At 36.5% G+C, this 11699-nt stretch overlaps 1 protein-coding gene across 2 annotated transcripts in view; it reads right to left on the bottom strand.

Moving 5' to 3' along the window:
• Nucleotides 1-11699, bottom strand: part of ADGRV1 (adhesion G protein-coupled receptor V1) — a 524455-nt gene that overhangs the window by 291944 nt on the left and 220812 nt on the right. For both annotated transcript variants that reach the window (XM_073887989.1, XM_073887998.1), the window contains 4 exons: nt 9595-9779; nt 4638-4887; nt 3971-4110; nt 2278-2438 (listed from right to left, as the gene is read on the bottom strand). In XM_073887989.1, the coding sequence (XP_073744090.1) occupies nt 2278-2438; nt 3971-4110; nt 4638-4887; nt 9595-9779 (736 nt within the window). The remainder of the gene's footprint in view (nt 1-2277; nt 2439-3970; nt 4111-4637; nt 4888-9594; nt 9780-11699) is intronic.

The raw sequence follows: 11699 nt of genomic DNA, 5'->3' as shown, positions 1-11699 counted from the left end.
ATCAGTGGTGGAAGAACGGTCTCAGAACTGTTTGTGTCAATTGGCCAAGTTTAATAGTAAAAGACTGGTTAATGATAACAATGCATCGTAAAACCTTCAGAAGGAAAGGAGAATGTTTTGTGGACCATGGTTTTTTTTGTGTGTGTGGCAGTTTTAAGTTATTAGTTTTTAAAATCAGTACTTTTTAATGGAAACAACTTGACCAAAAATCTGTCACAGAATTTTGAGACCCATTAAAACAAAAGTTTAATGAGAAAAAAAAATAAATAAATAAATAAAAAGGTTTACTTCCTAATTATGTTGCCACGTTTCATAAAAAAAAGCTGGTCAGATTGCTTCCAAATTCAGATGGATATCTGGTGTGATCTGACATAAATTATAAAATGTGTATGTAAGGGGCACCTGGCTGGCTCAGTCAGTAAAGGATGCAGCTCTTGGTCTCAGGGTCATGAGCTCAAGCCCCACACTGAAATAAAGAAATATATAAAAAATAAATAAAATGAAACATGTATATAAGATACATAAAATTCTCATCCCTAGTTCCTGGGGCCCATCAGAGGCATGGACAATCATCCTCCATGACAGTGGAAACAGAGATACTAACACAGGACTTTATGTCTCCTACTAATCTACAGAACATGCAATATACACTACAATATGCCATGGACAGAGAGGAATAAACCTAATAATTTCAAATATGACTGTAAGTTAAAAGAATAAAAGCAGATACTGATATTTAGGTGTTGATTTTGCAAAAAAAAAGAGATATATTAATTAGCAATTCTTCCAGGAAATATGTTACAGTCCTGCTAGTTTTCTATAGAATCAGGATAACATTCTCTCTTTAGTTTTCAAAACTCTGTATTGATGTATTTAGAACAAGCAAGGGATTTTTGTGGGTCACAGCAGCACTTGGTTTTATGTCTCCATGGAAATATATAAAATTACATCTAGATTTTACTGTAGCATTTTACCTTTTGGCTTTATTTTATATCTATGAAATTTTTGTAAATATATTAGCATTGAAATAAAATAGGATTTGAGAACTATGTGGACCTAGAAGAATCTATCAAGCAAGAAATGTTATCCTTATAAAAGATGTTATTAAGAATACAAAATTATTAACTTTTGCTATTGAATCTGTTAGGTTTAAAATTAAGATAAATTAAGGGAAATGTATAATCTTATAAAATGAAATTATACTGGAAAGATTATAAATAACCAGGACAAAGAATAATAATTAATTACTTATGCCTACCTCCACAAAAGTTTCATAATAAAGATTATTAGACGGATTGTTTGCACATCAAATAGAAAAGATACAAATGCAGTGCTAATCACATTTACAGACAAAACATTATTAAAGCAGGATATCAAAATGTCTGAGTTAGTAGGTTTACCATCCTTTTATAGTAATACAATTTAAAATCATTTATTATGGGTGGAGAAACTGAGGTATAGAGAAACTAAGTAATTTGCCCCAGGTCCCACACCTAGCCACTGGCAGAACAAGGATTTGAACCCAGGCAATCTGGCTCCAGAGTCGCCCTATACGCAGTTCTCTGTATAGGGCATTGTTCATAGAAGCAGCAAGGGGCTGTCAAGGATGACCTAGAGCATGGAATGAGTGAGTGTAGGGAACAGAAATATAGTTGAAGGAATTCTCAGACTCCCACATACATAATCAATAGAGCAAATGAGAATAGTCCTATAGTTCTCAAAAATTACGGTGTAGGTAAATAATCTGACAGACGTTAATACAATTGAGGTTCCTATTCTTGCCAAAAATGGGGTCTAGATGTAAAAGATGAAAGACAATTTATTTTTTAACACAGTGGTTGAGTATATTTAGAGCTCCTAGGCTGTATGTTTGGTTTTTTAAATGAAAATACAAAATGCTTTGTATATATTATCTCAGACAGTCGTGACACTATATTGGAGAACCTGCCCTCTATCTCACCACACTAAGAATTCTATCCTTCCCTGTTATCTAGCTTCCATCTCACACTATATTTTATATTCATTATGAGTTGGAACTGTCTTGTTCTTTATTATACCTTATTATAGAATTATATTGTATCCTTTATTATATCCTCATTACTCATTATATCAGTACACAGTTGGCCTTCTATAAACATCCATTGTATGAAGTAATGAATAAGACAATGTTAAAGTTTACTTTCTCCTAGTACAGATGAATTACAGTATGTTTGCATCTTGCAAACATGGGAAAACAGACTTTCATTCTTATAAAGAGTCAAAATTACCACAACTAACCTGAGACACATATAAATCCAGAAGAGAAAAAAGCTTCATTGTATGAAGACAAGTTGTCGGTCTGGGCGTAGACTGCATACACGGACATGTATGAACAGGCACATTCCACGTGGTCTGAAGTGTCCTCGACCACTTTGCAAAACTGACTGTCAGACAACCAGCTAGGGCGAAAACATAATGGTCACTACTGCTCTTTTATCAACACTTAAGGTATTTGAGATGGCTTTTCAAGTAGAAATAACTTAGTGAACTTAAGTGTTCTTTACTCAAGCATTAAGCAGACCAATTTTCAAGAAAAGACACTGGAGGGAACATCTCATCCTAGACATGATACAACAGGTCGCACAAGATACCTTAAAAAGCAGCCTCAATACTCACTAAACCTGCAAACGCATTCCTGATACCTGAGAAGCTGGTCCTCTCAATAGAGCAGTGCTCGTGCCTAATCTGAAGCAAACGCACCCCAGGCTTTCATCAGAAGGCATGCCTCGCTCTCACTGGAAAACCCCAGGAGAGGGACAGAGACACTGCATGTGCACTCTTCACCCTTCCTCATTTCATAGTTCCTTCTATTTCGAACCGCGTAAGTTCCTTAAAAGATTTTCCACGTTTCTTTCTCCATCTTTTTTTTTTTTTCTCCTTTGCAGCCAGTTATGTTACCTAAATGTTGCCCAGGGTTCTTTCAAATGTTTCTGCTATAAGATCTGGCTTTTAACACAAACCTTTGTCATGATTACAGCAAATGTAGTGTTCCGTGCCAAGCCTTCTGAGCACTCCTCATGGACCACTGCTTGGGGCCTCCTCCCTTTTAGTGCCTCTTGAAACCTTTACTTTTCTAAGGACATAAAACTTAACCCCGACCGCAGATGCAATTTTGAAACATTCATTAGGAGTTATGTATTAAGGATGGCACAGTACCTATATATTAAGTTTAAGATCTTTCACCAGGCATTTGAAATTTCAACTGAAAATTATTTATTCACAAAGAAAAAGACTAACCAGAATTTTGCTGTTTGGAGGACAGGTGGTTATCCAACAAAGCTGTTAAATGTATTTATAATTTTAGTCTGTGCAGCTAAAAGTCAGAAATAAAGAGAACCAAGTGACCGATTTGGACCCTAAACCATCTGGGCCAGCAAAGTCTGACTCTCCAGCATTGACGGAGCTCTGGGTAATAGAACAGCTCAGAAACTTGAGGCCAGCTTAAGCCAAGGAGATTCTACAGAAGAATCATTATCTTCTTCCCATTCCTGTATATGGTTTAATTCCAAAATGTACTCCAAGCCATATGTGGACTAGAATTATAAATCCCTGCTAATCCCTCTAAACACAGAGCATCAGATCCAGAACCATAAACCAGATGGAAGGGGCAAAGAAAATTTCCTTTCCTGCCCAGTAAATTAACCAATAACCACAGAAAGGTCATGTGGAATTAAGAAGTCACACTAGGTCCAATGGAAGCAGTAATAAAGAAGTAAATAGTGTGCTAAACACATATTTAGTTGTTGCACTGCACCTGCTACCTGCGCAATACTAGACCATTTCCTATGCTGCTTTGTTGTTTTTATGGAAGAGATTTTTCTCTACTCCGAAGTCTCACCTGAGGCCACCCTCTACGTTCACTACAAAACTGGGCTCCATGGCAGAAGAAAGGGGAAGGACTGAATTTTGATTTTAAAGAATTATTAAATACCTTGCAGCAGCCTGATTCCAAAGGAGACACAGAGACGTCTGGGGAATAATCCTAGGCTCAGCAGCATAAATCCTGTAGAGAATCTCATTGTTTTCTGTCAGAGGTTGTGAACTCTGACCTTTCACACTCAAAGACAGTACCTGCAGTGCCACAAATAACAGAGAAATGGATGATATTTTAAAATCAATGTCATGACCGAATTCTGAACTTCGATTCATTTTCCTAGTTACTCTAGTCGCTTGGTTAATGCCACTATTTAAATAATTTGCTGACTTATGAATGTGGGGAATCTGACTGGTTTTTCATGCAAACATTCTACCTCCCCTTAAGTTCCTGAGCAGTCTTCAGCTGACAATGCTCACTTTAACTGTCCAACTTCATCAGGAGTGGAGAATATAATATGACATAATATTAGTGAAGGCTACATTTTTCACTTTCCCCACTGTATATATTTTACTCAATAAAACATGAAGACAATATTTCCTATTCTATTTGAGACTACACATTCTACAAATAGTTCATAAAGATGGGACATGGGACATGTTTCATAATTAGCTCACCATGTGTAGTCCTTACCACAAATCTGATCAAGTGAATGCATTCTGAGGAGTGTGTCTGCTAAGGAAAAATCTGATTCCAACCACATAATCTTTAAATGATAGATTACCTTATTTTTCAGGGCATGAACATTGTTTCCAGTTATAAACCACTGTTGGCTGCTATATTCTGTAAACTGGACTAATTCACATGTATTTTCTCCAGCCATTATTTCTGTATCTGGAACCTCCAATAACCTCTCTGGAACTCGGATATAATCACCTTCTTTTCCTTCAAACTTGTGCCCATTGATTTGCTGAGGATACCAGTGAAGAGCCAGTATGGACAAATATGGGCAACTGTCAAGGATGGTTTTGCTTCTGTAACAGAAAAGCAAAGGTTATGCTAAAATGGCATGCATTTATATACACATATCCACTTATATTTGTTAAAATGCATAACACAGGGGCTCTGTTCTTTATGCAAAACCATGACATTACCAGCCCAGAGGTAGCAAAGCTCTTTTGTGGTTAATTGTCATGATTTTTTGCACAGTACTTTCTGCATCCTTTTGCCTGATTCCCCCTTGTAATCTAAAACATGGGTTTTCCATCTTATATACCTAGAGCATGTTTTCATCAAGAGTTTACCTCCATCAGAGCATTTCGAATCTAACCATGTGATTTGTAAGAGAAACAGCCTAGAGCTGGGATCTTCACCTTTTCGACAGCTCTGTTTCAAACACTGTAGGCATAAGATCCTGTGCTCAGTGAAAGTGCTTCCAAACCTCAGTGTGTATTGAAATCACTTGGAAGTGTGTTTAAAAATACAGATTTCTAGATCACACCCCAGACTTACTAAATCAGAATCCTTGGCTAGAGAGAAGGCTAGGGGTTCTACAAGTCTTATTTTTTAACCAGTCCCCCAAGGAATCTGATAAATCTTGTCTTGAACCCATCATGTTTATGAACAATGAAGAGATACAAAGATAAATCAGATCTGAAACATGCCTGAAAAAGTTTGGAGAATATTAGGATGTTAGGATAAAAATTATGCATTAAATGTTAAAAGTTATATAGGCTACAACAGACAGGGAGTATTATAATTAAATCATGAATCTAAATGATACCTTTGTCAAAATCCCTAACCTGGGAAATGGAGCAGAGAATTTTAAATGGAAAATCTGAGAAAGAAAAGGAAAGGGGAAGGGCTTTTTCCTCTAGTTAAATCCTCTCTCTCTAAAAAAAAAAAAAAAAAAAATCTTCCATGGGGCACCTGGGTGGCTCAGTCAGTTGAGGTTCTGACTCTTGGTTTGGGCTCAGGTCATGATCTCAGGGTTGTGAGATTGAGCAGCGGGTCAGGCTCCCACTCAGCATGGAGTCGACTTGAGATTCCTTCCCCCTTCCCTCTCCTTCTCCCTCTGTTCCTTCCCCCACTCACTCTCTCTCCCTCTCTCTTTCTCAAACAAATATTTTTAAAAAATCTTCCATAACTTTACCACATTTGAATCAGTGCCTTCAAATATCTATCATTAATCCAGCCATTCGCCCAGGCTCTAGACCCTTGTTGTCCAAGACTCTTCCTAACACCTCAATCCGTAGAAGCCACCCACATCTTCACAATAGCTCACCAAAAACTCATCTCTTAATCTCCCCGTCCAGCCTTCCACATCTTCACTGGTGACTCTAAGGTCAAAGCTGCCACTCCAGCACACCCTGACTAGGCAGAATGTGAGTGAGACCAGCGAAGCTCAGCCACATTCCTGCATACCCTTCTCCGCACTCTCCCTGGAATCTACTGAGACTTAGCCCATTGGCGCCATCCTGGACTCCAGTATCTTGGCAGACTGAGACCAACGCATGGTGATTCCATCCAGCCTTGACACTAGTGGGCCAAATTTCCGGCCCCTCTCACTGGCAAATGACTACACTCTCCCTGACACTGTAACCCCCTATGTATCCACCATGCCCTTCCACCACACTCACTTTGATCGATCCCACAATGTGTTTTACATCCTGGCTGAAGTCAGGGGGAGAACCCCACATGAATATGTAGACTGGTATCACTACAGATCCAGTGACCGACTATGGCTGTGCCCTCAGTGCCACTTGACATGACACTGTTTTTACTTGGCTTCCAAGTAATCGTTCTAGATGTCATCATTCTCAACATCCCTGCTCAATTCCCAAACCTTTCACTCTCAGCAGCTGCCCCTGAATACTGCTTAAGATAATATAAAAATAACACATATCAGAATGGCCACCAACTTTAGAGTTTTCCAAGTTAAAAAAAAAACTGATCGCTCTCTTATTTTCTATGTTTGTCTCCTATATGATAATTCTACCACATAATTGTTTTCAAGCTACCATCCTCCCCAAGTTCATGCCTCAGTTTCAGCCCTCATGTTACCTGAACAACTATTCCCTGTGTAGTCTCCCTATTTCTTGATTTATTCTATTCTTTAACCTTTAACACTGTCCTCAACATGATGCCTCTAAAATCCTGAGTCTCTCTCTCTCACACATATGAATCCTACCTGGCTTATTCTATGTTCAATCTTTAAAGGCTGATGATCTCCCCAAACATACCATACTATTCTTGGCTGACTGCCATTGCACGTGCTGTTTCCTTTCCCTGGACAACTCAGAAGGAAAGGTAAGTCTATGGAGAAGAAACACATGGCAGAAACATATTGATCCATTTACTTATTTTATTCACTCATTATACCATAACCACTGAGAATCTACCACATACCAGATACCATTCTAGGACAGGGAATATATTAGGCAACAAGGCAGAAAAGGTAACTCCTTTTGTGCATCTTATACTCTTCTGAGTTCTCACTATGCCTTTGAGGGCACAAATATGGAAACCAACATTCACAGCAGGGTAGGTGGTTCACATCTAAAACAACCTCAATATTCTAGTGATATTGTACAAATATGGAAAATCAAAAGGAAAGGATTGGGACTATGGGGAATTATAAAGCTATGAACTATTTGACTTCACTAGAGAACATAACTGAACACAGTTCAAGAGAGAAAAACAATAAATGATATTTTTTAACCACACACACACACACACACATTGCGGCCTCATTACAAACTTACTTGAAGTAAAGAAATTATACATTTCAGAGGTTTTGAAGACACTGGAGACACATATAAAAGGCACTGAGTAGCCAAACTACTGGTCACTGGTCTCAGAGAGACATTTAGGGCTGGAAGTGGAGATTTTGTTATAAAGCAAATGGTTACAGTCTCTTCTGACCACAAAGCCTGGTGGTCAGCAGGGGCTGTGGAGTCAGGCAGGCCTGGGATTGAATCTCACCACAACTAATCATGTGACCCTGGACAAAAGCTATATCTGTATCTGCAGATGGGGATAGTAAAAGCTCCAGCCCCACCTTTAACCAGCTGCTTAAAATGATCTTTCATAAGATTAAAATATGTATAATTTTTAGTAAGGATTATGTTGAACCATATGAAATTTCCAGTATATCATATACTATTTTACCCACAAAAAAGGCAACTTCATATTGTTCAATCTAATACAATATCAGGACTAGAGCAGAGGTACAGCTAATATCAGTTCTTCTTATTTTGTTCCTTGAGCTCTCTTATAGGTCTTTTATATCTGGATTGACTATCTCTCTTTGAACTTCATGTGTCTTGTGATCTAAGAACTAAAGTTAAAAGTTTTACATATTCAACAGATATTTTAATTAACCTGTCAAAGTTCATAAATGGCCCTAAATGGGTGACTTAAATTATTATACCAGATTTTTATTTATTTTATTTTTTTCTCTTATACCAGATTTTTAAAACATAGTCTTCAAAATATCCTTGAATTTCAATGTGACTTAAAAATGCTGATGACAGCCTTCATCAGCAAATAAATAATAAATGTTATAAAGAATTATATAAGCACTTTTAATCAGACATGTCCCATTAAATAATAGTCATTGCTTTTTAAAGATTTATTTACTTATTTTAGAGAGAGAGAGTGGGAGAGAGAGCACATATGTGCATGGGGGTGAGAGGGGTAAAGGGAGAGAATCTCAAGCAGGCTCCTTCCTCCATGGGGGCTGAGGAAGGGCTCAATGTCAGGACCCATGAGATCATGACCTGAGCCCAAACCAAGTCAGTCTCTTAACTGACTGAGCCACCCAGGTGCCCCAAGAGTCACTGCTTTTTAAATAACCTGTATTACTTTGTGAGAATTGGAAGGAAATCTCAATTTCTAACCAACTTCTATTATCTGCCATTTTTATGTTAACTCAAATAGAAATTAAAAATATTTAGGTCTTTGTACTACAGTGATTCAATTTACCTTCTGAATGCAATTTAAAACACCATGCTTCTGAAGAATATTAACATAGTTACAAAATTGATTATAGAGTTGATAATGAACACAAGCCACATTTTATTTTTTCCTTTTTCTCTTGCTTGCTTTCTGCTATGAAACTCCAACCATGAAACAACTACTCTGAAGTTCAACACTGAGAGAGCTGCTTCCAAACGGATGAAACTGTACCGGAATTCCACTGCAACAGCACATCAAAACATGTCTAAAAGTTGGAATTATCTTCCTTTATTTCTATTCAGAATGTATCTTCTACTACCATAAGAGTAAGCAATAAGCCATTTTTTAAATTCCTAACAGACCCTTCAAAACAAGAGGAATGTGTTGTTGACAGAATAATTTCCTTTTTCTTGACATAGTTACTGTGTTTTCTTCAAATAACTTCATTTGCCCATTAGATACAATGCATTGGGGCACATAAGTGGCTCAGTCAGTTGGGCATCTGACTCTTGGTTTGGCTCAGGTCCTGATTTCAGGGTCTTAGGATCCAGCCTTGCATGGGGCTCTGCATGGGGAGCAGTCTGCTCACTCCCTCCCACTCTGCCCCTCCCTTCTCTCTCTCTCTCACACGAATGAATAAATAAAATCTTTAAAAGAAAAAAGATTCAATGCATTGACTATATAATCCTTAGTTACAACATCTAAATGTCAATTTGCATTGCAGATTACTTTGTAAACTGTGAGGGAATACACATAAGGTATTATTATTAAAAAATACTTACTTTTCACCAGGAGAGCCACAGGTAACATCAGTCAGCAGAGAAAAGGCAAAATTCTCAGTCACTTCAGTGAAGTGACTGAATCCCCTAGTGTCTTTGCGCTTTGGGTTAATAAGAGCACAGAGAATCTCATAAAAAAGATTTCGATTTTCAATACTGAATGCTTGGCTTTTTCCTTCAACAGTTATCTAGAAAAAAAATTCCAGCATGAAAAAATATCTTCAAAAATAAAACTGCTTTAATGATATGTATGGTACAATATATGTTCTTTATTAAGTTATTAAAATTAGCAAAATAAGGAAGAATCTATGAAGAATTTAAGAAAAATTGGTATCAAAATTATATTTCAAATATACTTGCACTTTAAAAAAGCATAATAATTTATAAAGAAGAGTCATGATAAGCAAAATATTTTTTATTTAATAACTAGATAAAGCCCCAAATGGCTGCGTGGGTCACTTATTTTTAACTCAATAATTAACATCATGAATTAGAAGTAATCTCACTTTTATATCTACCCCAAGAATTCTTTTTCTCTTTTCAACAACTGAGGAAATAAATATAAGAATATTTGCCAACAATAGAAGCAAGATTATTCTTGATTACCTGTCTTTCCATGAACAGAAGCCACAATCTACCACTAAATTTCTAAAACATCAAATGAAAAAGTCCTTTTCTAATCAAGAGTAGTCAGCAACTCCTGGCACTCTTGCCTTTATCAGGAAGTATGAACCTTCCTTCCTTAAAGAACTAGGTTATTTTTTGTTTGAGGGACAAGGAGAGTAAGAGGAAAATCACCTTCATGATTTATTTTGTTTTTCCTTGCCAGAATGACAGGGACCACATCTTTATTGTCTGACCAAGCATGGGTGCAAAGCCATTGATTTGTTATTCCACTATTCTTCTATATCTGAGAAGTCCCTATAAATCCTCAAAATCCAAATTAGTCATCACTTTCTCTGTGATTTACACTGTGCTCACTTGCCAATATACATAATCACTCCCTTTGTAACTTGCACATACCTTTATTAATGAATCTTTGACAACACTGAAATGATTTGTCTGTTGCTCCTACCAGTTGAGCTCATTGAGGAAGTTGCCTATGCTCCCCATATTATTTTTAAAGCTTTGCAATTTACACAGTGCCAAGCTGATAGCTGAACTCAAGATCTAAGTTCATAAGAATATCCATCTCAAAGATAATAAGGAAGAATGGAGAATACTCCACAAAGAAAAGATGACAAAAGATACAAAGTAAATCTATTTACCTATCTGGCAATGAAACAAAGTAAAAATTTAACAAAGTAAAAATTGAGCAAATAAAAATTGCAATGAAGGAAGCGAACAACCCACTGACTCCTGAAACCATCAAACTGAGTATGTTAAATGGAAAAAGAGCTCAGGAAATGCTCCCAGAACTCAGAGAAAATATAACAGATAAATAAAACAAATCTATAAGTTACAACAAGCATATAAAAGGGCTTCTTATGAACATAAATAAGTAGTCATTTCTGATGAGTATAATAACAATATCTAAGATTTATTGAGTTCGTCATATAAAAAATGTATACATAGTAGAGAGCAGATTTTATTTTTAAGAAGTTAGAATCTGGGGGAAAATAAAACTTACAAATATGAAACAATTTGACTCAAAATACAAGACCTAATAGAATGAAGTTCAATCTAGTACTTGGAAGTCTTACTCTATACTCTTGAATTTGAGGATACCTTAGAGGTATATATGGATTAAGTACATATGGGAAATAAAAATGCTTGCCAGGTAAAGCACAGGTGACTCTATTTGAATATCAGATAAACAACCAATAATTGTTTGAGACAAGTATATCCTAAATACTTCATGCAAATATTTATTTTGTCATTTGTGATATACTGCAAAATGTATTGTTTACCTGAAATTCAAAGTTTAACAGGGCATCCTGTGTTTTAATGTTGAAATTTCAACCTCACTATATGTGATTATCTACATTTTCAGGGCTTGTTTCATTACTGTCTTATTTGCATTACTATAAATGTCTAAAATATAATTTCTTTCTTACTTTTTTTTGGTATGTTAGGAATACATAAGGTCCCTCTTAATGGCTATTATT

The sequence above is a fragment of the Callorhinus ursinus genome, unplaced genomic scaffold (genome assembly GCF_003265705.2).
Source record: "Callorhinus ursinus isolate GAN/ISIS: 27379988/994484 unplaced genomic scaffold, GSC_fseal_2.0 scaffold3, whole genome shotgun sequence".
In the NCBI taxonomy this organism is placed as follows: Eukaryota; Metazoa; Chordata; class Mammalia; order Carnivora; family Otariidae; genus Callorhinus; species Callorhinus ursinus.
The sequence above is the reverse complement of the archived record's forward strand: the minus strand, read 5'-3'. Positions and strand labels throughout refer to the sequence as shown.